This window comes from Octopus sinensis, unplaced genomic scaffold (genome assembly GCF_006345805.1).
Source record: "Octopus sinensis unplaced genomic scaffold, ASM634580v1 Contig13666, whole genome shotgun sequence".
NCBI classification, from domain to species: domain Eukaryota; kingdom Metazoa; phylum Mollusca; class Cephalopoda; order Octopoda; family Octopodidae; genus Octopus; species Octopus sinensis.
In genome coordinates this window covers 1-27,645 of record NW_021833025.1, presented here as the reverse complement: position 1 = coordinate 27,645, position 27,645 = coordinate 1, and the positions used below count along the sequence as shown (strand labels likewise).

The following is a 27,645-nucleotide window of genomic DNA, read 5'->3' as shown; positions in this document are numbered from 1 at the left end:
TTAAAATTAGAGTAATGAATGCCTAATTTTTTAATTAATAAATAGAAGTTGTAAAAAATATCTTATTTTGTATTTTCGTGATTCAAATAATATTAGTTACTAATTCCGGTTTCAATAACCAACAAGAAACTGGAGATTATTAAGCTCCAAACACATATAACAGATCCTTTCTGAAAATCTAAAAACTTGAAAAAGATGGCTGGATCGTACGGAAACAAATATACCCGTATTTTATACTGAACACTCTAAAAAGTTTAATTATCGGAAGAGATTATTAGCCTCAACTCACGTAGCCTCAGAAGTGACAATACTATCTCATCACCTTCAATAAGAATTTTAGTTTCTTTGTTTCTTTAATTCCATTTGTTTTGAGATTTTTTTATTTATCGCAATCTGGTGGTACAGTGGCTAGTTCTTGAGCGTTAGTGACCTAGGTCTTGCGTTTGAGTTTGGCCACTGTCCATCTGGCGGAAGGTTCCATGCATCTACGATGCTAAAAGGCTTGACGAGTGACGGCGTCATCAGTGAAGACTCACAGCAGAACTAGAGCGTCTTGGACATAGCACACAAGAAAAAAAAATATTGAAGACAATTCTTCGGCCCTACCTACAATTAATTAAAAATTAACTCTTCACTTAAAATAATAGTATATGTCCTACCCATTCCGGAGTTATAAATTACTAAGACTCTGTTTAAAAGGTGATTTTTTATCGCAATATGATTTCAACTTATTCCCATAATTCTTTGTTATTATTTATATTTATATCTTTTCAATACTCCACATTCTTAGAACTAGCCTCAATCAAAAATTTATCAGGAAAAGTCTTGTGTGTACAAATTGGCGCAGAAAAGTCCAGATATGGTCAATGCTAATATCAGTCTAAAGTTAAAAAATTTCAATCCAAAGAATAATAAAATAGTGTCATTGACTAGAATTATTCCTGACAAAAAGGAGATCTCAAACAAATACAACTTTTATTTTTAGTTTTACAAGGGTTTCATTTTGTTCACTACTATTAAATTTTGTTATTTTCATATCAAAATCGCGATCGATATAAACGAGGTTAAACTATTAAACAACATATTTTATGGTGAAGGCATTTTTTTATTGTTGTTCGTTCTCTGCCTAGAACAACCAAATACTGGCCAATTTAAAGAAATAACAATCGAGCATAATGGGACGATACCTGCTGCTTCATCCCTCTGGCTTTCGAAACCAGTGAGGTAATTGAACCCAAAGCCTCTCAAACTACTCTCAGAGAGAAGTTCAGCCATCTCTAGGAGGAGTCATAACGGTCGTGAAACGAGCTGGCTTTTTCAATGAATTGGCTGTCCATAAGCTTCGTTCGTGATATTGCGTAGGAATTGGCTGTCCATACGCTCAGCGACTAATTTAAATTAGCAAGCATTTCTTTCATGTTCTTTTTGTTTTACATAAGTTTGTTTTTTAATTAAAAAAATTCAATATTAAACATTCAAGAGTTTTATGGCATCCCGCATTGTCAAGAACAATAATATTTTTCGTTTGTTTTTGCAAAAAATTCATTTATTAGCCTCAACTCATAAAAGTCTTTCCAGCCATCTATGCATTTTTAGAAAACGCGGAATAGAAGAACAGTGAGTCTTTTTTTCCTTGTTTATAGCCAAAACACGGATCACCTTGTACTTTGTGACTAGTTTCCTCTTAGATAAATTGTTTTCCAAAATTTATTTAGCAATTTTCAATTTAATTGTATGTATAAATACTTTACTAAAATTACCCGCGAGTCGTGTTTGATAGAAAAATTTGTTGGGGCCAAATTTGCCCCGCGGTCCGCTAATTTTAAAACTAATCAGTAAATTTAGTTAATAATTCCAAAAAAAATAAAAATCAGTTATCACGAATAATAAGAGACTTTAAAATTTTAATCTCATGAGAATAATCACTAAATTCCCCATTTTTTAATGGCGTCTCAAGAACCATTGGAATATCCTCAAACCTACCATCATTTAAAAGTAATTCAAATGCATGAATTCCAATCTTTCCTTTCCCAATGGTCTCATGTCGGTCTATTCTTGATCCGAGATCACCTTCAAGTAGAAATTTCAAAACATACCTTTAGAATCGTTAATATGAAAGGCCTTGAGGAAATCTAATCCAATAACTTTGTCAAATTCCTCCATTGTCAAATGATAGCCTGATTCCGTAGAAATATCATAACCTTCGACCTCAAATATGTCAAAACTAACCAGCAGCAAAAGCATGACAAGTATCAAAGCAAATCCCAATTCGAGACTTGTCTTTGATTTGATCAATAATTTGTCTTAACTCTTCAAACGTGTGTCCGACACTTCCTCCTTGGCCAGCAGAATTTTCCAAGAGAATGACTACACCATTTACGGCTTCGATTGCCTCGTTTACACACATCGCGATCTTTGCAATGCATTCTGCTCGACTGATTTTGTTAAGAGTTGATCCTATGTGGTTTCTAAAAGGGAAATTACCGGGGTGAAAATTGTAGAGACTAATTCCAAGTTTTTGACAAATTTTAAGCTCTTCAATAAGACTTGAACGACTTTTATCCAAGACATCGGGTTTAGGAGAACCACAGTTTAGTAAAAGTGACCCATGAGGGACAATCTTGTCAAGTAAAATACTTTTTTCCTAAAGAATAAGAATCATCAAGGAATAATTAGTATAATTAAGGTTTTACTTTGCATATCAATTTAAAGTCAGCAGCATCCTTGTCTGAAACGATTTTAGAGGACCACTGCCTGCTTGATTTAAGGTATAAGGCAAAACAATTTGCACCAATGCTCAAGGCTTCAATAACGGAGGACTTAAAGGATGCTAAAAAATTAATTTTCCATTTACGTGAGCAGGAAACATGTCCGCCGATGAATCTTTGCACTTTAGTTGAAGCCATTTTTGGATATTTCTGTAGAATATCTCGAATGTTAAGAGGCTTTGGTTTATCATTTTTAATGAATTTTAATATGCTTTCCGTTTTTGTATTTTTTTTGTTATTTTTAGAACTTAACTTCGACACCATACAACGAACAATCGCTCCAATCTATTATAAAGTAATATTATTGAAAAATAACTGTTAAATACAGTAAAAGATTATTTATTTACAGTAAAGAATACTTGATTAAAGAGTTTGCTCAAAATTGTGTTTTAAGTTTTTGTTTACAATTTATCTCGTCTAGATTTTGGTTGAGGTGGTGACGTACCTCTGTCTGTTTTGGATACGTCTTTTTTGCGTTTTACAACTTTTGCGACGTCCCCTACGTTTTCATTTGGGAGCTTTAACACTGCTGATGATCTCGACAACCTGAGAGAATTGGAAAAGAGGAGAGGCACCTGGAGAAGGTTTGTGGGACAGTATTGTTGTTCACGCGGCACAAGGGAAGCTTAATTAGTTTTATGACTTCTCGGGAGTGCTTTTAATAATAATATTACAATTTATTAAGCTTATGCTTCTTGGTTAATTAAATTAAATGTTCTGGGTATTTTATCAGTATTGATTCCCATGTTCCTAATAATTTTATTTCCAAATAATTCAAGTTTTTTTGGCAGCTTTTGCAATAATTTAGTCTTTATCATTACCAAAATATACTCAATTAGATTGAGACTAAGTGATTAAAACGGCCAATCAAGAATTTTATATTTTATATCTTTTATATATTCTGTTATTACTCGCTAGCTATGGCAAGGGGCATTATTTTTTCAAAAATAAATGAGTTTAACCCCATTTTAGCGTTTATTGCTCGAGATTATTTGATAAAATGTTTAAATATTTGCACTCTTCATTTTTCATTTTATATGAAAAATATCTTCAGAGAATTAACTTTCTTTCATCACACATAACAATAGGGGCAAGCTTTTTAGATTTTTCTACATATTGTGCTTGTCAACTCTTATATATAGCGTTTTCCAAGCTTTTACGTCAAAACCGCAACCATTAGCGTTAATTCCTAAATATTAGCGTTAAGGATCAAATATTTAGAAACTGATACGACTGGATTTTCTATTTTTCTGTAGTTAAATTATTTTTGGATGGCAAAAAGATTCCATGTGAAAATTTGGTTTCTTGGGGAACAGTGCAATGTCTATGGTCTGGAAGTATAAATGATTTGCAACATAATTAAAAAAATAGTCCAAATGTGATTTATATACATTGCGTTCTACATAGACACCATTTGGTTTCAAAGAAAGTACTTATGGAAGAGATCCTCGCATGCATTTCCTCTTTCAATGGGGGCATTCGACGACCTACGTCCTACCCATCTAAAGGACTTGGTTTCGGGCTCCGGCCATGAGGCTGGCTGGTCTCTGAGTGGGGTGCTTACTGCTTTGGTCCACCACATGATCAAAGGAGACATTCCTGTGATCGTTAGAGAGCTCCTTTTTAGTGCAAAAAAGACGGTGAGATACGTCCTATTGTTATTGGCAACGTCCTCAGAAGACTGGCTGCTAAAGTCGCTTCGATACTTCTCTGAAGTTGGCCTCTGAAAAAATTCTAAACATATGCTTTGACGAAGTTGAATGGACTAGTTGCAAAATTACCTCTACGCCTTGGTGTAGTTGGAGTACGTTCGCCGCTGGATATGGTCCTCCCTACCTTTCTCTCCTCACGCGCCAATTCACATGTCCTCATCATCAAAATCCTACGTTACTCTCACGGATTGGAAAAGAACCGGGTTTTCTCTTGAGCTTGGAACTCTGCAGTTTTAGACATAAACTGCCTTAATCTATTCACTACATAAAATTAAAGCAAACAGCAAGTATGATTGTCGTTTTAGAAAATTTTGTTATGAAACTAAAGAAACATATGTCCGTCTGATGCTTCACACCGAAGTTATAGTCTCCAATTTTATTTGATAGGTACGATGGTTATCAAGGGGAAATGCGCTAGAACGATTTTCAATATTAGTTGACACAATCGTAAATTTTCTAACTCTTGTGGGTGATAAAAATTTAGCAGATTTAATTGTATCGAAAAGAAAGAAATTTTTCATTTGACTAAGATTTTTGGAAAATTTAATGAAATTTCATTAGAACTTCAGGAAAATTATGTGACTTTACTATTAGCGTAAAAGAATTATTCAAATATTTATTGAAAAAATAAAGTTAGATTCTAAACAAATCGATTTGAGAGCGTGTATAAAAACCGATAAACATTATTGACAGCAAAAGTGAATTTTTACATGATTTGATCTCTTTTTTACAGTTCAAACGCGAATGCTTCCAGGTTAAACGTCCATATTTTGAGCTTTACCGCAAATATTTAGGAATTAACCCTAATGGTTGCGGTTTAGATGTTAAAGCTCCTCAGATAAACGTATAATTTAAAAATCGAATATCTTATTTATTGTTTATCACATAGAAACATCCTTTAAAATAAATCGAACGAAAATTGTATTTTATAATCGAATCGAAAAAATTGATTTAATTAAATTTTTTTCCAATTTTTCGATATCAAAACTTGTCCGTTTAAGTTAATTCTTATGAATCTACATCCTTGATGAATATTAAAAAAATTTAATAATTTTACTAAAATACTGGTTGCATACAAATAAAAACTATCTATATTCAATAGAAATGAACAAATCTAAAGTTTTTAATATGGATCTCGGCAACCAATCTTGACGTCAATTAATTGGATTTATTGGCATGACTGATTTTCTATTAATTCAACTATAAGCTCTCAACCGACGCTAAAGTGAGAAATGTATTATAATTATGATTCGAGCGCACAACCAATAATATATCAATCACAAGTATTTCAAACCGAACGGTTTATGAGAGCAAATCCACCAAAGCATTCCGAAGAAACTACCTATCGAGACGATTATAGGCTTTTTGATTCAAGACCAAAATCAGTAAAACCAAAGCTGAAATCAGTCATTATTTTTATTCTTTAATATTTTTCAGAGTATGTCTATTCTTCCCTTGGATAGTTTTGAAATGAAAACGAGGAAAGTATCAGTATATCAAAAAGATTATAACTCAACAAACCTATTTATTGGTAATATATCTGGCAATTATGACCACATTAAAGCTAAAGTAAAAACATTTGTTTATTTAAAGGTTGATACTGGTCTAAACCTGACAAGCACTAAACTGCCCAATGTGGACTTGACAAGATCAGTTCTTAAAAAGTCAATTCGAACAAAATCAGCTAAATGTCTCCTTTATTACCCAAAGGCAATCACTGAAGACACACTAGAGGATATCCGGGGAATGGATTTTAACGGACAACTAAACATTAGATGTAGACAAAGAAACAAAAACATATCAAACCCCTGGGCAAAAGCAATCAAACTTCCTTAATTACATTTTCTGCTAATATTTGTTTTACTAATTGTAATAGTAAATCAATTTTCCTATTTTCTTATGGTGTGCTAATTCTTGTTTAATGACTTAAGTAAATTATTTTATTATTATTAGATTTCATTTTTCATGATAAAACATGTTCAGCACAATAAGTCAGAACCCTGACAGTTTTTTTTCATTTCGTTTTATTCAGAGCCTCATCGAGTAGCATGACGAGATCTTCTCAATCTTTAAAAAATTTCATTAAGTTTATTCGATTGTTCATTTGAAACCTCAAATGTCAACCGCAAAAATCAAATTTTCAAGTACAAACTTCAAGTCGCAACCGCAAAAATCAAATTTACACGCACGAACTTCAAATGGCATTTGATAAAATGCAAACTTGAATTTCAAAATTGTAAATTTGAAATTTTCAATTACAATCCGTTGCTATCGTGAGAGGCAACGCAACGTCAATTATGTTGGCGGGGTCCACTTCGAATAGATGGCTTTGTTAACTTCTAGTAAATAACAGTTTCTTAAATATTATTAAATTATCATATTTGAATCTGTTATTTAGTATTTAATTACAGCAGAGGATAAGATGGAATGGCAATTCCCACGCATGATGGCTATTGATATGCGTTGGAAAAGCCATGTCCGTTCCCGATGATCATTTCTTCTTCTGCTTGCCAAATCCCCTAGTTTAATAAGGAATTTTTTAGTTCTGGGGCCGAGGACTCCCGATGTCTCCACTGCGATCGGGGCAAAGATATGGCGGTGAGATAATGCACTGTATTTCTTGATTTTTAGCGTTTCGGCCAGGTTGGCTGCGGAGCCCGGCTCTGAAGCTGACGTCAAGATGTTCCCGGCGGAGAAGGTATCCGTGCAAGTAGCGTCCCAGATGAGAGACTTGCCATTCTCAAATGGGAAGGTCGTTAGACCATCAGGACGTTTACCATCCTCCCGAGCCAGCCCGACCGGTTCCAGCTGTGAAGGCAATCCGGCAGTTTCCAGAGTCCGCTTGACTATGTCGTTCAGAGCAGTATGTCGAGGGAAGCGTCCGGAACTTCTTTGGCACGATAACGGGTGCAATCCAAAGGGGTCAACGGTCGATCCACAGCGACACCGGTGTTCCCGGCATACGTTCAGTCCTAGGCGCAATGATATGCCGATCCTCAGGCAATCATCGTCCAATAAGGTTCCAATAGAACCCATTGGGATGGCGGTCAACCAAGCCCCCGAATATGGTTGCGAGGCAGCCAATAAACAAGCCAAGCGATGTTGGTTAAGCTTAGGCTTGAGGTTGTTCAACTTCTGGTCGCAGAGGATCCTGTCCCATTCGACCTGTGCGTGCGGATTCTGAGGGAGCTCAAGAGACAACCCAAGCCAGCGGCTTTTTGCGGCGACTGACTCTGATTCGGAAAAGGGTTGGAGAATCTCTTGGACAAGGGTGCTCGTGGCATGTGTGGAGGAAAGGAATGCTGGCAAAGAAAGGTCAGTGGCTGAGCGCGCACCGATGCCGCCATGACTGATAGGGAGTATTGCCTGTTCCCAGCCAAGATCGTCGAATGGTGCATTACATATTGATTCGAGGCAAGTCCTAAGAGCATGGTCGAATCTGGAAAGACTCTCGGGATTGGCAAAGCATGGTGCGCTTCTGAGGGTAAACAGTAGTTTAGGAATGGCGAAACAGTTCCTCAATAAGAACAGGGCCGAATGGGAATCGATGATACCAAGATTACAGGACATTGACGCAAGGTTTGATGTTTTTTCTGATAAGGTAGAAACAACACCGGAGTGAAAAATCGGGGAACCCAGAATCTTGAGATTTCCGGGCGAAGTGCCATGGATGTTAGGAAGTAATGACTCGATAGAACAATGGGGAACAGAGAAACGGTGAGTATCATAACTGATGTTAAAGATTTCAGATTTTCGGGGATTGATATCGAGGCCAATTGCGTGTAATGCCGGGATTAAAGTTCTCAGATCGTCGAGAACGGATTCGAGTGTACCTCCGATAGTAGCATCGTCCAGATACCAAGCATTGAAAACGGAGGATACACTTCTGGCAACGGGATCGATTGCCAGGGCGAAAAGGAGAGGACCCAGAGGATCGCCTTGTTGGACCCCGTTGCAGGAAGAGATTGAGTGGTCGCCAGCGATAAGGAGGCTGGGTCGACCGTAGGCCAAAGCGACCAGACGAGCAATAAAAGGTGAACGACGGATGATGGATTCAAAGATTACGTCACGACGGACGCTGTTAAAAGCGTTAATCAGGTCCAGTTTGATTAAAAGATGAGGATTATTCGGTTGATTTTGCGAGGCAGAGATGAACTGCCTTGTTGCATGGACTGCGGCTTCACAGCCGCCACTGACACCGACTCCAAGTTGTATTGGGCGTAATTCAGATCCCAATAACTTTGTGGCTTGCCTGCAAGCAACTTTGGAGGCCAACCGGCGATAGAAACAGCCCACTGCGATGGGGCGAATGCCGCCTTCTTTTTTTCCGGAGTGCAGTGAGATTGGCAGCGAAAAATAAGTCGCGGGCGTGTTCAGGAATTTCGGCATTCAGGATTCTGTTCGTAAGAGCCGTTAGAGAAGATAGAAGGCGCTGACCGGCCTGACAGGTATGATTTGATAGCATATCTTTGACGTGCCCAGGGCGGAGACCGTCTATGCCGCCACAACTACCTGTCGCCAGAGAATTAATGGCATCGAGAACTTCCTCTTTAGAGGCATGAGAGTTTGGAAGGTCAGAATGGGCGATAAAGGGCCGTTGGTCATCCGGAGGATTGGGGTGCTTCGTTTGTAGTTCTGCAAGAACTTGGGGAGTTATTTCGAGCGCCTTGGCATCGGATGCCAAGACACGGACAGCACCGGCAACATTTCCTTCTAATAGTTGGGCGTTAACACGTTCACGTAAGCGTATGGAGTCGCGGTTGGTTGTCTCGTCGTTTTGTGGGGCGCGTGGCTGGTGTTTCTTGCTTTTAGGTTGGGCCTTGGCGGGGACACCTAACCAACTGGAGAAATCCGAGGGGCATTACATATAGGCGGAAATATTGGCTTTAAATCGGGAGGAATTAGAAATGGAATGAATGTTATGGCCTTTGGGCTGCTTGGGGGTAGCCTCTTTAGGGAGGCCTAAGGCCATGATTCCGAAACAGAAAAGATGGTTTCAACTTGATGGGTCGTTGGAAGTAAGTGCATTGTTAATAACGGAAGATAATGTGTCGGCCGCGAGAATCCGAGCAGCCTTAGGAATTTTGACTGGGATAGAGCGGACTCTTTTAGCTCGGGCAACCGACAAGAGGAAATCTTTTACAGATATAACAGTTTCTTTATTGTATAAATAATTTTTTTATTAGAAGTTAGTTATCATAAATTTGATTTATACAATTTGAAGTTTGTACTTGAAAATTTGATTTTTGCGGTTGAAATTTGACGTTCGTAGGTGTAAATTTGAATTTTGCAATTGTCATTTGAATTTTGTAATTATAAATTTGAAGTTCATAATAGACAAATTTTTTTTTTTTTTTTTTGCTTGAGGCTGTTGGTGAACGTTGCCCTGATCTTCTCCCAATTGTATCCTTGGCTTATTCCTTGCCGAGCAGCTTACTTTTTTCCGGAAAAGTTATCAACTCTGAGTGTGGAATCCAACAGGGCGACCCCCTCGGTCCTCTATTATTCGCTGTCTGTGTTGATCACGTTGCACGTGGCATTTCTTCGCCTATCAATTTTTGGTATTTGGATGACGTCACTCTTGGTGGGCCTTTAGAAGTCATTATGGACGACGCCTCGAAGATAATATCTGAATTTTTGAAGATTGGCCTTTCTCTAAATCAGTGGTTCTCAAACTTTTTTTCCTTGCGTACCCCTTGCCATCTAAATAATTTTTCGCGTACCCCTTATCGATTTTTAAACGAGTAACTGAGAGCAATTTGCTACATCTGTTGATTCATCCAATTGAATTGAAAATTTTTTAAAGGCAGCACTTTTTATTTCAGTAATGACCTAATATAATTAACCAGAAAATAACTTGTTCTTTTATGTTTTCGGATAGATCTCGTATTCTTCTATTGACGGTATCATTTGAACATGGAATTTTTCGAACAATATGCTCCAATTTATTGCCAGGGAAACATTCAAACATGTCCTTAATGCACGGTATAATAAGATTCTCGGCAATTGTATGTGGTTTTTTGGCTTTTGCGATCCGATATGAAATCATGTAAGAGAGTTTTGATAGTAAAAAATTAATGTCAAAATTGAAAGAATCGTCTATTTTCCGAATATTATCTTTTTTGTTCTTAAAAAAGTCATTTGGTTTTCCGATAGTTTCGAAATGATTAGAAACTTGATGCCGAGAAAGTAATGAAGGTTTCATGGATTCAGGGCAAAGAATCTTTTGGCAAATAATACACTGCGGATGTGGCACACCGTTTAATCACAAAATAAATCCATAGTTGAGATAACTATCGTTGTATTTTCGAATCTTGTTAACAGGTAAACTCATAAGAAAAACTAGTAGCGTGGAGATTTATTTTATTATTAATTATTTAATTTAATTATGATTTTTATTATAATTAGAATTAATAACTTTTTTATGTTGAAACGAAAATTAAATAGATTTTCAAAAAATTTTCGCGTACACCCCTACAGAATTTCGCGTACCCCTAGGGGTACGCGTACCCCAGTTTGAGAACCACTGCTCTAAATGGTGCAAAATGTGAACTAATCGGACTTACGGAGCCGCTAACCCGACAGAGTGAGGTTTTTATGGCCCTTTCGGAGAAAATGACGGCCTTCGTATAACCGCTCTCGCGGATCTTGTGATTCTGGGTTCACCGATTTCTGATAAGGGAATTGCGAAGGCTATCGTTTCACAACGAGATAAGATTGCTCCTCTCTGCGACCGATTACGACTGTTTGGCTCCCATCTGGGGCTGTTTTTGCTGAAAAACTTTCTTTTTTACCCCCGTTTAATCTTTTTGCTCCGAACGTCTCCTTGTTTTCGCTCACGTCAAGAAACTTTGGATTTGGATGACGCGGTTACATCATCATTACAGTTACTACTGAACACTTTGTTCACTGACGTGGGACGTACACGTGCCGCACTTCCACTCCGCTTTGGTGGCCTTGGGGTTCGTTCTTGTGCAGATCTTGCTTTGCCTTGTTATCTCTCGTCGATGTCTGCTTCCGGCAATTTCGTTCGCTCTGTTCTTATCAACTCACTCGAACTTGATGAGCTTACGGAATACCCTGTTGCTGTTCTCGCCTGGAGATCGCTCGGACTTGGCCTTCCGGAGATTCCTTCAATACAGAAGAGTTGGGATGTCATCTGGTGCACACACCTGTTGGAGAGTTTTCGCACGCGAGTCGACCAGTTGGAACTGGCTTCTTTGAACTGTGCCTGTCAGCCTCACTCAGGAGACTGGCTAAACGCACTTCCGTTGGCGTCCAATGGTCTGCTTATGGAAGACGAAACTATACGTATCGGAGTGTGTCTTCGACTTGGACTTGAAATCTGCCAACCTCACCGTTGTCGCTGTGGTTTTTTGATTCCTTCGAACGGTTTACACGCATTGTCCTGTAGGAGGAGTGCTGGCCGATTTCCCCGCCACGTCCTCCTCAATGAAGTGGTGAAAAGGGCTTTGGATTCTGCGGGATTCCCATCGACCCTTGAACCTATTGGGCTCTGCCGCAGTGACGGAAAGCGTCCTGACGGGATGACTAATTTCCCTTTAGAGGAGGAAGGTCTCTTGTTTGGGATGTAACTTGCGTCGACTCCTTTTCAGATACTGTGCTCACAGGAACAGCCAGTACACCAGGCTACGCATGTGCGCTGGCAGAAGAAAGGAAGTTGACGAAGTACGCTGTGCTTCCGAACGTCGTTGAGTTTGTCCCCCTAGCCTTTGAGACCTCCGGTGTGGTTGGAAAGAAGGTAGAAAATCTGTTACGGGTTGTGGGAGGAAGAATCTCACAGAATACAAATGACCGGAGGGAGACGAGCTGGCTTTTCCAGCGCATCTCGGTTGCAATTCTTCGCGGGAACTGCCTCTCTATCCGCAGTGCTTCGTCGTCGGACTAACCCTCAAGTTCACGACATTAATTCGCTTTTAATTAATTTGACTGTATATAAATAGACAAATGACTTGAAATTGGTATAGTATGCCCCAAAATTTATCTGATCCGTTTTTTCCTACTATAAGAGACATAACCACTACTTAGCCATACAAAAAATATTATTGAAAAAAAATCAAAAACTTTAAAAGAAAGTCACAAGATTGTATCATTGATAGGAAGCAATCCGAAACGTTTTTTAATAATCATTCGATGTCTGGAAAATTTGTCTGTTTCTGTAAATTTTGCTGGATGAGCAGATAATGTCATATCACCAGATTTCTTTCTTTCCTAAAAATAAAACAAATATTTATACATTAAGTGTATATACTCTTTTCCCATCTTCAAGATAGTATCTTAATAATGAAGCAGAAGACATTGCCAAAAAACAACCACGTTACTGTTAATTAGTTTTTATTTAATTATTATATAAAAAAAATAAAATTTGATTTGAAAAAATAACTGACTTTATTTGTTTTATCCGAAATATTAATTACTCCATTTTGGATAAACAAGGTTCTTGCAAATTTTTCAGATCGAATGATTATTAAAAACTCGCGACAACCTCAAACACAACACGTCTTGGTCAGAAACCTCAGATATCGTTTTAGGGAACTAAACAAGAATATGTCTAACAAATTCGAATTAAGTATTGATGTGAGACATTTTAATCCTATCACGAAAATTATTTTAAATTTTCTTTAAAAAATCCACTGTACTTGCATCCTCCCCAATGTAGTATGCCGGACATCTATTCTCTACATTTTTCAATAATTACCTAAGTGACATTCTATACCACTAAAAATGTATTTCTGTTCTTATAAGCAGATGATATTACGATCACATCATCAAACACAGATCCATAATTTCTCCATCACATTGAAAACCTGACTTATAAATGCAAATGTAAAATGAATGCCTTCCGTTCACCCACAGAAACCGACTTTAGACAAAATAAAGAATACCTTACATTCCTATACAAACAATATATACTTTCAATATAATGGGCGTTCTCTTTGTCGGAAACACTCTTTCAGAAATTACAATAAATTCAAAACCAAGCACTCAGAATCATTACGGATTGTATGAAATCTACTCCGACTTACCATATGCATCAGGAAACCAACACAATCAAACTAGCAGACCATTTTGACCCAATTTTTCGCCTCCGCAAGTATGACCAAAAACCATCAAAGTCGAAATCTCACTACAATACCAACCCCTGATGGGAACATCAAAAACACCCCATGACTTCACTTTTGTATCCTAAATTCATTCATTAATAAAAAACCATCGAACATTAAGTAAACACTATCATCAACAATCCCCCTGCAAAAATAAACACAGCTGAAAAGGATCTCTCCATAAGATCAGATTGAACTTGCAAGGCATTATACTTCACTCGTCAACTACCAAAACAAGCTGGACAAAAATTTGATCCGACCTGTCCAATCTGCCTTGACGAATGATACACAGTAAGACACCTAGAATTCAAAAACCCCACCGCCTTATGAAAATCATACAAGATTAACTTTATTTTTGACTTATGGTGTGACCCTAAGAGGTTTGTCGATTTATTTCGTGGCGTATTCCCTCTCAATTCAGGGAGGGAATAAGGTTGAATAAATAAAAATTTATTTCTCAAACATGGTCTGAATGGAACCCCAAACTGTGTTTCAGTTAAATATGATATCTGCCATATCTTCATTTTTCCATCCCCACTATCTTCCCCTTTCGGCATTACCACACGGCATCTCTGGGAGCTACCAGTAATAGTTGTCTGCTTTCTACATGATAGAAGAAGTAAACAACTTGAAGTTACGAATTAGAAACGCATGTGCTCTTATTTATTTATTTATTTATTTACCCCCGGCCCCTTCAATTGAAGGAAGCCGGTGGCTAACAAGAACGTTAGGGCCAATGTCGGACGCTCCCAAAGATCCCCGATCGTGATCCGGTGTTCCGAGGAAGTAGAAGGCGGGCCTGGACAGGAGAAAAGGTCGTTGAGGGAATAGGAAGGGGTTATTTCACCAAGACCGATTTTTATGCGATAATCGTGTAGGCCAGTATGGTGGCCACAGCGGAGACGAGCCAAGTTCACTCGGGCTTCTCTTGAGAGGGAGGATTCGATCTTATTAATTGGCGGCGGAAGGCGTCCCAGAAGCTTGTTTATTCCAAGACATCTGATTGCCCTCGTAGCCACCAGGTCGTGAATCCCCTTCTGGTTAATGTCCGGAGGGGATCGTATAAGCTTGCGGACTTTGTCCGCGAGGGTCGGAACTATTCTCCTGTTGTTAGTGGAGTGCCAGAGGAAGTAGCCAGGGTGATTTAGGGTTCGGCATTTGTCAAGAAATTGCAGCCCGAGCATTTCAAAATGGTCACTGATTGGAAGGATTTTCGATTCCCAATGTAGGTGGTCGGTAGGTGTCGTTTTTAGACAGCCGGTAATAATTCGTAATGCTGAGTTTTGAGTTCTCTGAAGTTTTTCAAGGTTTGTATTAGATAAGCAGGAACCCCAAGCAGGGATGGCGTAGTTCATAGTTGTTCTAATAAACTGCTTGTATACAGTTGTTAGACTTTCCTTATCCTGCCCAAATGAAGTCCCCGCAATAGCTCGGAGCACATTGAGTTTTTTCTGGGATTTTCCACAGATATATGAAACATGTTTCGAGAAGGACAAACAGCAATCAAATATCAGACCCAAGATTTTGGGGGATTTTTCAACTGGGAGTGGAGTGTTGTCTAGGAATAGTTTAGGCTCTAAGTTGAACTGACGGCGGTCAGTTGTGAATAGCGTAACAGATGATTTGGAAGGAGAAGGTTGAAGAAGATTGCATTTCAGCCAGGACGAAAGAGTGTTCATGTGTTCCTGCAGAAATCCAGAAGCGGTGATTATGTTTTGGTGGCGGGAGGCAAAAATTAAGTCATCAGCGTAGGAGAGAAGTAGAGTATTATTGTTCGTCGGGATATTTGACAGATGTAAGTTAAATAAGGCAGGTGAAAGGACCGAGCCTTGGGGAACTCCGTTAGGCAAGTATTTGTAGCGTGAGTAAGAAGACATGATTGTGGTGCGACCAAGACGCCCAGAGAGAAAAGAGAGTAGCCATGACTTTATTTGGTGGGGGAATTCCGTATCGGTTATTTTCCTACACAGAACGTGTCTTGACGTTCTGTCAAATGCCTTTTCAATGTCGATGGATGCAATAATTGTTCTTTGAGGTGGCTTATGATTGTTAAACCCATCCGCAATGAATTGTGTCAGTTTTGAAAGATGGGTGGAAGTGGAATGCAAAGAACGAAAGCCATGTTGAGATTCAGCAAATGGGAGGAAAGGTTTTATGATGCTCAATACAACTCGCTCTGTTATTTTTGAAACCACTGAGATCAAAGAGATAGGTCGAAAAGAGGAGGGGTCAGAGGTATCACGATTTGGCTTTGGGATAGGGATGATGGTAGATTTCTTCCAAAGCATAGGAACCAGACCATGGTTGATCGAGTATTCGATTAAATTGGTCAGAGCCAGAAAGCCATTAGGACCCAGATTTTTTAGGTGGTGGATGGCAAGGCCATCAGGACCTCTGGCGTTAGAATTCCGCGAGTTAACAACAAGTTGCCTGGTAAATGATTCTGGGATGTTAATATAGTCAGTAGAATTGTCATTTGACTTATAATGTGATTTTCTTACGAAACGGAGATCCTTTGGGGTAGGAAGGTGACTGATTTTTGCATAATGGCGAATTAAGATGTTGGCTTGATCCTGGAAAGATAGGACAGATTTTTGGTCGAGATACCGGTGGCATGTGAGAGGGGACATGTTTGCCTCGTGTGAATTTTCTTGAGGGTTCTCCAGAAAGCACGGGATCCAGTATTTGGGGTTATTGAAGTGATAAAATCATTCCATTCGTCAGTTTTATGTTTCTTGATTAATTCGTCAATTTGTTTGTTGATTTCTGCTAGAGATTCTCCATTTCCATTGATAGAAGTCGTCGATTTGATCCTCCTTCGTTTTTTGAATAGTTCAATGATAGGTGGGGGGAAGTGGAGGCCGTGATTTCGGATGAAGCCGCGGGGAATAAATTTTTTGTCCGCAGAAAGAAGTGTACTAGTAAAGAAAGCAACGGCAGCGTCAAATGATTGAATGGAGGAGCAAGAAAAATTACTGAATATACGTTCAGTTTCACTCCTGAACGAGTCCCATTTCCCACGTTTGTAGTTAATGTAGGTCTTCGTAATTCTCTTCTTTACAGGGTGATGGTTTATTTTGATTAGAATAGGATTGTGGTCCGTTGGTAGGTCGTACAGAACTGTCCATTTGGCGTCGAGGGCGATGTTTGGGGAACATAAGGTAATGTCAGGAGAAGTGTTTGAATCTCCAGGTCGCATTGCACAGCGGGTGTGTAGAAGAGGGTTGTTTAGAGTGATCAATTCTTCCGCATCCGTTGTGATTTGCTGGCCACGTTTGTCAGTTTTGTTTGTGGATAACCAGAGAGGATGGTGGGCGTTGAAGTCGCCACATAGAATACAGTTTTCAATTGAAAAAAGAGGCAGTAAGTTCGGTGTATAATTGGGAGCACATGACGAAATCGGGGGGATATATGTGTTAACAACAGAGTAACATATCTTGTTAATGTTAATTTGAATAGATGAAATTTCGGTAAATCGATCATTAGTTAAGAGAGATTCAATGTTGGCAGTTGAGTCTGCAAAGGGAATGGCCTCGTGAATGAGAGTAATGAGACCACCGCCAGGCTTTCCAGACTGGCGGTCACGACGAATGGTGGAATATCCCTTAAAACGGGGGGTTTGGGATTTTGGAGTAAGTTTGGTCTCTTGAATAAGAGCTATATCAATAGAGTTCGTGTGTAGAAAGTAGCGTGGGTCATTGCATTTCTTGGAAATCCCGTTGATGTTCAATTGAAGGATGGTTAGTGTTCTAATAGGCTCAGGTCCAGGGTTTTGTTCCACATCTCCACACCGAATCAACAATAGAGTCAGGGAACGTAAGCTTGGCGCTCGTCCCGTAGCCACTACCAACCAAACCGTTGACAGGTTGGTTGGCAAGGGGGAAAAATTGGTTCTGTTTGTTGCTGATGTGAAATCAGCATCCAATCGTCTCCACGAGAAGGTGAACCACATGACGATCGCATGTGCTCTTAGTCGGAAGATTTAATAAAAAGTCCATGGAGAATGGTCAGAGAAATGTGTTAAAAAATCAGCAAGGATTTTATTAATAATTTTACTCGAAAATATCAAAGTTCGTTTACAATTATATAATATCTGTCATTTCAAAGACCTAACATCATCTATAATTAAACTATGCTATAAATCAAAGATAATGAATATCCAAGAAAATGTTTACTCAGGTAAAACAGATAATCCAATTATGTAATTATAAAAAACATAAAATAAATAGTTATCAGAATTCAGATTTAGGAGTAAACTCATTTGTATCACACTTCTCTGGGCTACTCAGCTCGGTAACTGCACCATCACTCTCTTGCTTTATTTCACAATCAATGTCGCACGCATCGTCGATATTCCCCATAAAGGTTGTTACATTCCCCAGACAATTCATAGTCGTGCAACAAAAACATTGATATACTGTAAATTAGGGAAATAATAGCAAAACTTAACGTCCCAAAATCGTCAGATAAAGCCATTCCATTATGAGAATGGCAGTTCCTGCAGATTAGAGCCAGCCTGTTCTGAGGACCATCACAAAGAGCATAATCTAATAATCGACCGAGGAAACCAGTATTTGCCGACACTACTGGTCTAGGTAAAATTTCTAAAATCTTAAAATTTTTGTGAAACCAGAATATTTCTCTGTATCAGTGTCATATCTAATCAATTGGCGGGATTCTAAATTCGACACGATTATTTCTTGTGGGACAGGATTCGTTTGTGTCCCGACGTCAATCATTTCGCCGTTTTTTAGTTCACAGTCATCAGTTTCAGTTCGTAAATGCATAATTAGTCTATCAGGGGCATATTTAGAAAGCAAATCGTGCACATTTTTATATGTTTCTTTTTCCATTATCAAGGAAATCTACTATCTACTAAATATGGACCACAACCACTTCTTCTCTCAAATCGGTTAATTCCTGACGTTTTCGGTCAGTTCGAGTAATAAGAGAAGAATAGTATTTCTTGAAAAAATTTAAACAAACAAAATAGCTAAGATAAAGAGGAAAGATTACCAGGAAGGGAAGAGAATGAGAGCAACAGACGAAAACACTTTAAAATACATTTCGTTCATAAGAGCGTATGAAAATGTCGTAAGTGGGATCGCCACGGTAAGAAGGCTCATAGTTAATAGAGAGTGTAATTTGTTATATTTTTGATTATATTGTACAGAGGAATCTTTCAGGCGATCTAATTGCAAACATATTTGGGCCAGTTTTATTGATAAATTTTGTTCCTGCACATAAAAAGATGTTTAGAAACCTTCCATATGTATGAAATGAACTTTTTAAACATTGTAAGAGATGTAGCACAAGGAATATATCATAGATTAGATTTTATTGTTTAATATAAAATAGCTTCTTAGACATAGTCTAATTAAAATTATTTGAAATAAATTACAATGAATTAACGTTAATTAAATTTATATTCAATTAGGTATTCTTAATTAATGACAAGGGTGAGAAATACGCTGGAATTGGGAATGGCAGAGTGTTTGTCCCCCTGGCTGTTGAGACGTCAGGAATACAGGGGCCTTCTACTCGGACCCTACTCCAGCGGATTGGCTCACTAATCGAAAGGGTTACCGGCGACCCGTGTAAGCACCGGTATTTAACCGAATGAATATCTATAGCCATAGTCAGAGGCAATACTCTGGCTATCTGCCAATGACTATTTTTCTCTTGTCCTTTTATTAATAAATAAATTAATGACAGATTTTATAATCAAAAATTACAAATTCTCAAACAACATAAAGTCGATCAAAGTTGATAAATTTACAGATATTTAGTCGGTTAATTTAAGAAAAAGGCCATGTTTTTAGAAATTGAACACTTTTTGAATGAAATGTGGTGAAATACAACTTAGACACCAGAGACAACGAGCACGTAAAATTTCTTAAACTCCGAAATAAGGCTACAACCTAAAAAAGTGTTTGGATAGGGGAAGAATTGATAAAGTGCCTCAAAAAAGAAAAGGGATACACATTATTAGAATATACACGAAATCTGTTCTTTGATTGAGGTTAGTATCTGAGTATCCAATGAAAATTGCTAACAAGTCGGTGAGTGAAATATATCTAAATGGACTTTTGCCGAAAATTTGAGCTAACAAAGGCATTTGCTTCAATTAATCATTTTAATCGTCATGGTAGAAATATGTGTAGATACGACCATACTGACGGATACCAATATCCAGACTTACTGATACCAAACGCTTGAATAATGGGACCTCTCGAAAAAATGAATATTTCTAAACACTTCATTTATCATTTGTTCAAAAATTTGCTTAGACATTCAAATCTTTTTACTCCTTACTTCTGCAGCCAATTTCTGTACCTCTGTAAAAAAATTCATTTCAGAAAATTATAAAATGAACAAAATAAGATCAAAAAGTTGAGAAAGATTGCCACTTGTAAGTGGAAAAAAGAAATATATGGTTTCTAAAAAGGAAATGAAAAACGAATTTCAAGGAATTCTCTTCGTGGTAGAAATAAACGTGCAATTTAGGAAATAAGAGGTGTCTGTCTAATAGATGACTCATGCTCTCAACGAAATAGGACTAGAGAGAATTTCTGCAGGCTGTGAAATTAAAAAAGTATATTCCGGAGTCACAGGAGAAAAGTTGGAAAAAATTTGTACGAAAGTGCCTGTTCACAGCCATAACGAAAAAGATTGTAGTCGTATCAGGACGTCTGACATAAGTCCGGATTGACACCGCATAGGTATAAATTCGTCATTATACATTTTTATCAAAAAATTAAAGACTTAATTAGCTAACTTTGTACTAAGCCTTCGGAGTGAACAAGGAGCGACACCCCATACAGCTCCTTCCCCTTTTTATTCATTTTTTCTGGTTCTGTAGACCTCCAAGAAGGTGCAGTCCATTACTTTCGTTGACTAAATATCAGGAAAAAACTGAATCAATGGACATATTTTCACCAAATTATCACAAGTAACGACTTTGCTATTTAGTAACTAGTGCAGTCCGTGTTATCACAAAAAATAACTTGGATCTTAAGCTAGAGAAAATTTGTCATTACACAACCTTGTGTTGAAAATAATCAAAATGAATCTAACTTTACTTAATGGTGACTAATCTCATGAAATTTAACTGGATTTGAACAAAAAAAATTCAAACACTTTGAACTAATAAATACATTTAAGAAAGCTAATTAAGCAGAATCATCAATTTCCTTATCCCCACCGTCTACAACTAAAGATGCACCAAATTAAAAAAAACCCCCTTCCTCTGGTACATAAACTAATTGAGTAGAGAACAGACTTGTGTCAACAACGGGCGCATCACTAGAAGGGGACTGTTCCCGTCCATAGTAGATTACCTACAAATATAATACTCAGATCTAACCTGTTTGGCCATCTTAAACTCTTCTATCCCAGGGATATCATGACACAATGAATACAGTTTTTCCGACAACTTTCCCTCGCTCGCCTTTTCTTCAAAATCTGCCAAGTCAGAGGAGTTCAAACAGTCCACCAACATGAGCTACAATTTATCATTCAAATTCAACAGATTGGAGAGCCTGCTTGAGTCTTTGAAGCATGAACTTTCCCTCTCCTACCACGAAGGGGTTTAGGAGAATCTCGCATATCCGTTGTATCGTGAATGGAGCTCTGCAGGGTATGCTTAGTAGGGTACTCTGAGAGTTCTTGAATGAGAGACGTTATCTCCTCTATTTGGAATACGTCATCGTCTTCATTTTTGATTTTATTAATATTCGGAGCAATTTCTGATAATCTCTGCTCTAAAATGGTTCTAAGTTCTTTCCATTCTACTCTACAAAAATATAGTTTTAATTTAAATCACCTTACAATACCATCGAAAGCGACATTTAGCAGGGTGAGCTGATTGGGGCTCAATGTATCAATATCGTCTTTAATTTAATGTAAAATCAACTCATTTTAGCACCTTGTATAAACATTGGAGAATCGTACAAGCCTCGCCTCGCTTGTAACAAAATGTATTTAAAATTACATTCAGATAAAATTATAATAAAAAAATAATATAATGAGACAAACCAGATACTTCTTTACTATATTGTTCACAGAGATCCAATATGTCTGAAATATTTGTAGTGACGCAAGACTGTCAAATTGGATTTGAATCTAAATTTCGATGAGGAGGGCATTGGAACATAATTGAGGTAAAATGGGACTAAATCTCATGAGGACCTGATTTATAATTTTGATAATGTCCTGCTGTCTGTTTAAAAATAGAAGATTGAACTTAGAAAGTCATACTAGACTTTTCATACGTTTTAAAATTTTTGGTAGACAAAATTTTCTTGGAAAAATATTCTGAAGAAACTTTTGGTTGAAAGCAATAAAAACTAGCCATTGGCTACTTTGAAATTTCTCACAACAGATTTTATTCACAATAAATTTTTGTATAATTTCAAATAAGACGTTTATGTAAAATCGATTTTTTGAATCATATATTTTAAATTTTACGATGAGGGGTTCTCAACCTTTTCAGTTCAAGTGCCAAATCGACAATTAAGAGTATCTTTACTTGTCGCACAAAAAATATTTTATTTGATTAAGAAACAAGGCCTTATTATGTAATAAGAGAATCAATGTAGACTTGATTTTGCTTGACATTTACAATTTTATCGATACGAGATTTAAAGTTCGAAGACAATTTACTCAAAGTTGAATTAAGTTTTTTTTCGGAATAAAAAAAAAGTAAAAAAATAGTGTTGGATTAAGTGTTCATCAATAAATCGATTTCGATACTTACTCTTTATTCGCGTAAATTTATTGAAAAGAGCTTCACATGCATACGTTGATCTGAAGACTGATGCATTTTTAAGCATTATCGACCAAGTTCAAATGTTTCCATTGTAGAATTCGACTCCACAAATCCAATAATTTATTTGACTTTAATAGCGCGGTAAGTTGTGACTGCCTGCATTTCAATTAGCAATGAAGTGGTTGCAGCATCTGTTTCCATAACTGACAAAAAATATTTTTATAATTGGCGGAGCTTCTTTAAATTTATTAAAACGTGTTTCGAATTCATCGAGTAAGTCACTAATAACAGAGACATACTTTTCATATATTCATCTTCCCGTGGTTTGAAAATATTAGAAAATGAATAATAACTCGACTTGTATTTTTTTAATAGCTCATTGATATGTTGGTTTTTTAAGTAGAAGATTTTTGAAGAACCTCATCATTTTGGGCTTGTTTTCCATTATTGGCGAATTATAAGGGGAAAGGATTTTGAAAATTTAGCTGTATTTTGCTAATTTGAAGTTGGTCGCACACACAGACACACACTATATCATTTTATTATTAAGACATATGCCTAAAAATAAGCCTTCCGATTTTAAAAAGCTAAAAATATTTGTAACAAATATTCAAAAGAATTTTCGATTACACCGAATGGAATCCTTTCATGAAATTAAGTGAGTTGTCCGTAACTTTAAAAAAATTATTTTTTGTAAACAAACACAGCGAAACACAAGACCACTCTTCAAGAACAAATTATACAATTTTTTTGTATATACAAGAAAATTAAATATCGTTTCTTTAAATTATTATTTAAAAAATTGTGCGACAAATAACGGAAGGATTTGTATCCGCAAAAATTTCACTCCATAATACGATAAATTCTTCCATACGCTACCCTCCTAAACATGCCCCACTAGACCATCAGGAAATACTTGAATTGATCTCAAGTGATAAAATGACGCCGAATTCGGAATTGAGAAATACACTCAACGTCAAAAAATTAATGGTCTATCTTACAGAAAAACATCACATCTTCTTAACGATGACAAGATCTACCGGAGGTCCCCTTGAAGAGGAGTATCTTGCCTATGAGAAGTATGGTAGGAAATTTGAGAAAAAACCATCCACCTTTTAGACGTTGATTAAGAATTCGAGACAAGGAAGAGATAAAAGGAGACGCACTGACACCGGGATCACTTAATAGACGATTACTATTACTCTTTCCTGTGTTCCCGGGATTAAATAATAATAATTTGTAAATCAGCACTTTAGATCTCTAAGGTATTGGTGATTTATATTCTAAAATTAATGAATTTTAAAATAACGGGTAGCAAAGGGATTATATTTAAATTTTAAACAGTGAATAATAATATATTTGACCAGTTGATTGCAGTTTAAAATTAGCGTCTTCAATTGTTGACTTTTTTATTTTTTTTATTTTTTTTCAATCGGTAATTTATTTTCGTAACATGCAAAATTTCGGAATAAAGAGATAGTTCTTGAGTAGAAAAGCCCCAGGTGTGATTCAGGTCTGAGAGTTCAACAAACCAGAAGTAGTCTACATCAAAAGTGCTACGAAAATGATCAGAGTCAAAGCGGAAAAATTTTGCGACAATAGTGCATACCTATTGACCAGACATAGGCAATTAGTTTAGTAGCAAAATTTCAAAAGTTTTTATGCTTTCCAAGAAGATCCGTAGAGAAAGCAGGTATTCCACTTCCAAATATCTTTAGTATAGAATCCGATTAGATCGCAACAATTCCATTTGTAAATTTCTATCTGCATTGTTAGCATCGAAGCAAAAGGTGCTGTGAATAATGAAAATTCGAGTTCAAAAAACAAGAAATCAGAATCTTTTCATGAAATTCCTTTGGCAACAAATCCAATGTTCTTCCATACTCGGAAAAAATTCATTACAGCATGTGCATCAACAACACTATTAGCTCTTTACCGTAAATTTTATAGTGCAAAGATGGTCCCAGTAATAGTGTCGAACTATGTAGGTCATCTTGGTCGCCAACTTAATTCGCGGCATATTTAGATGCTATTTTTGACATGTCGTGTTGATTTATTAAAAAATACTTCTCTGAACTACTCAACAGTCGTATTCCAAAATTCTTTTCCTAATTCTTTTGTCGTAGAACCAATGCTGTGAAAAATACAGTAGTATATGCTGAAAATGATATTATACAATTACAAAACACAAAATTTTGTCATCCTATCCCTAGTTGGCTAACTTTGGAGGGGTAGCAGAAAAACCTTATTTTGCATGTGTTAGTTTTCCTGTGTTATTCTAAATAAATAAATCATATTAATCAAAAAAATAAATTTTATTCAGATCGGTTTTGACTGTACAGTAAGGAGGGAGTCATTTATCTAAAGACTTGAAAATTTCTTTGGAGGATTGAAGAACGGGGCATATGTGGGCTTCAGCGTGATAGTCGATATTAGACGTTCCTCACGTTCTTCTTTGACAGTTAACTGTTCCTCTTCAGTAGAGAACTCTTATTGACCACTCTAAAATTAGTACCGAGGTAGCAATTGGTATTAAAAGTGGTGTCAAACTGCTGGACCATATTTACTGAACTATTTTACTAGAAGATGCCACTTCGGTAAAAATTCTATCAAAAATATATAGCTGTAGAAATTTCATACCAATTTATAATATATCGACCACAAGAAAGTGATATTAAAATTTTAGTTTTTATAAAAATGTTCCAACAAGAAATACTTATTTACTAATAGAATGAATCTTAAGTCAAATAAACCTATTATTTGATAATCTTTGTAAATATGGTTCAGCAGTTTTTGGCATCTTTGTCTATTAAATTAATTAATTAGTTTAAGTCTATTTTGTGTACGGCATTCTCCCTCCTAGAGCAATCAAGAGTTGGATTTATGTTAGCTTTCTCTTCATAAGAACGCATTAAAAAGTCAATGTTTTTCCTACACTTCAGCTCTCCAATTTTTCTGAAGCACGCTGGCTGATAAATGCCTTTGGTTGCCTTTTCAATTCTAAAGAAGCCTAGATAGCTTTTTTAGTAATTTGAGGAATTAGTCTTATTTAGATACGAATGGGATTATTCTTACCTTCCACCACAAGTAATATTTGATTCACTTTCTACAGGTCATGTTTATGTATTTTCACAACATTCTGATTGCTGTACTGACCTTTATTTCGACAAGCTCATTCTCTAGAACAGATTGAACTAAGTTGATTTTTGGGCTTTTTGTTCTTCCTAATTTCATACTTCCTATACAAATGCAAATGTAAGCATTTAACAATTTCTTTATGTCTTCTGAGATAAGAATATTAAACATTCTGCTACATCTTGTAGCTGTGGTGGTAAACTCTCTTTTTTGTTCAGTTACAATAATTGAATTATTTCCTTATATTCGAAAACAGGTTGCGATCTCGATAGTAAACAGAAGATTTTTGTTTAAAGATGAGTTATTTGTGTTTATTGGTTACCCTGAATTTGACCCAATTCACGTCAGTATTTTCCAGACACTGATAGAATTGAATGTAATGGTTTCTTTTCAGTTTTCTTTAAACAGATTTACAATTGGATCTCATTTAGTTTCTTGAATGTCAATTCTTAGTATTTCTAATGCTGTCTGTACTTTCGAGAGATAAAATGTACATTAGTTGCAGCAGATATATTTTTTCTGTATGATTCTTAGGATTTTTGATCTTTTAACTGAGTTTACCTATGTGATTGCTAGATTTCTAATCGTATAAATTTTCTTCATAATTTTTTTATAAATCGCGTTTCAATACGCAAACTGTCTTGTCTTCACGGATGCCAGAATGTCGATACATTTTCAGATCCATCGAAAAATCAAGCTGGCATATTTAGATAGTCCGAGTAAATAATAATAAAATGAAAAATATTCTTGTAATATAACCTTCGAGTAAATATTGAATTCAAAATATCCGAACTTGGCAATGTAATTCAGAATGACTTTTTCAACAAACAATTAATGTTTATGGATGATCTGAAGCCGATGCCTTTTTTGAATTTGCTGAACTACAATTACAATAATGCCGCTCTTCTAGCGTACTTGACTATTTCTAGCAAGAAACGCTCAGGAGACACTTAATGCCTACCGAAAAAAAGACTTCTAGAACTCTGACCCTGGGACATCGTCGTCTTAGTCCGATCATGTGGGCAGGATCGAACCTTTCAGAAGGATCTCTCTCGCTTTAATCGGGGATCACGGGGATTATAATAAACTGGCTACCCTGGTTTTTTGGTCAATAAATAAAAATAAATAAATGCAGTTATGATTATATGTTCAAAGCATTTCAAATTTATTTTCAACTAGCTCGCCAATCTCTTCGCTCTGCGTGATTTAGCTCTTTGGTGGGCCTGTTTCATCAATCTATATAAGTATATATAGATAATGTATATACAACAACCTGGTTTAAATTAACCCTATTCTAACGCCTTTTGATAAACGATGTTTGTCGTCCGTGTTTCCTTGGCATATATGAACAAGTTTTTTTGCCCAACCTTGAGAATCTAACATACAGGTGTTAATGTGAAAAGCACTCGCTCTCTAAAAATAAGCCAACTACCTTTAATGACTGTCCCTGGGCCATGTTTATTGTCATCGCAAAACTCATCTTTAACTGAAATTTCAGCCTTTTAATACAAACGCTAATTCATGAGAAATAATATGAATTCATGGGGTATAAACAGCCTCACCTTATACTTACCTGTTAATATCGTCGCTTCTATTACGTTTCCCTACAAATTTTTGATAGGTCGTTTTTTTATTTAACTCAAAATCACCAATAGTTAATTAAGTAAATTAATTAGTTGATCCCGACAACTCGAAGAAAATTTTGAGTTATGATTCTATAGATTGTAAAAATTGTAGCAAATCGATTTTCTGTTAATAATTTTTTTGGGCAAGAAGTAAGGGGAAAGGATTTAGACAATTCATCTGTATTTTGCTAGTTTGAATTTAATGCGCACACACCATGTTGTTTTATTATTGAGATTTAGAAATTCGATCCAAGATCTAAAGTTTGATAAAAACAATAATCTGGGTTTTGTAACCATCAATTTATGACATTGACGAATTCAATAAATCAACTGCTAGTTTTTTTCGGTTTCAAAAGAAGTACTTATATAATTAAGTGATTAAAATCAATTGTATCAATAAAAACAAAAGTTTTTTTATTCAATAATGTACTTTATCTAAAGAATGTCAAAATTATTTAAAAATAAATGAAAACTAAACTATAAAATTTAGTACAAACATTAGAGTATTTA

The 27,645-nt window shown here is 36.5% G+C and overlaps 5 protein-coding genes across 5 annotated transcripts; 1 reads left to right on the top strand and 4 right to left on the bottom strand.

Annotated features, from left to right (window-relative positions):
• Positions 1–1,870: 1,870 nt before the first annotated feature.
• LOC115229756 (probable endonuclease 4) lies at positions 1,871–2,906 on the bottom strand. Its single transcript, XM_029800056.2, is given in 4 exon segments — positions 1,871–2,054; positions 2,093–2,229; positions 2,231–2,644; positions 2,694–2,906. Coding segments are annotated over 4 exon segments (948 nt in total).
• A 2,837-nt stretch (positions 2,907–5,743) lies between these two features.
• On the top strand, positions 5,744–6,366 carry LOC118761447. Its single transcript, XM_036499337.1, has 2 exons — positions 5,744–5,886; positions 5,918–6,366. Exons 1-2 carry the CDS (start codon positions 5,785–5,787, stop codon positions 6,314–6,316), a joined length of 501 nt encoding a protein of 166 aa, XP_036355230.1. The 5' UTR covers positions 5,744–5,784; the 3' UTR covers positions 6,317–6,366.
• Positions 6,367–6,592: 226 nt separating this feature from the next.
• On the bottom strand, positions 6,593–8,869 carry LOC115229755. Its single transcript, XM_029800055.1, has 2 exons — positions 6,992–8,869; positions 6,593–6,700 (listed from the first exon to the last, which is right to left on the bottom strand). Exons 1-2 carry the CDS (start codon positions 8,867–8,869, stop codon positions 6,593–6,595), a joined length of 1,986 nt encoding a protein of 661 aa, XP_029655915.1.
• A 1,432-nt stretch (positions 8,870–10,301) lies between these two features.
• On the bottom strand, positions 10,302–10,685 carry LOC115229754 (SCAN domain-containing protein 3-like). Its single transcript, XM_029800054.1, has one exon. It carries the CDS (start codon positions 10,683–10,685, stop codon positions 10,302–10,304), a length of 384 nt encoding a protein of 127 aa, XP_029655914.1.
• Positions 10,686–21,129: 10,444 nt separating this feature from the next.
• Positions 21,130–21,561, bottom strand: LOC118761446. The gene is made up of 3 exons (XM_036499332.1): positions 21,533–21,561; positions 21,431–21,497; positions 21,130–21,400 (listed from the first exon to the last, which is right to left on the bottom strand). The coding sequence occupies exons 1-3, from the start codon at positions 21,543–21,545 to the stop codon at positions 21,130–21,132; spliced, it is 351 nt and encodes a 116-aa protein (XP_036355225.1). The 5' UTR covers positions 21,546–21,561.
• Positions 21,562–27,645: the final 6,084 nt, after the last annotated feature.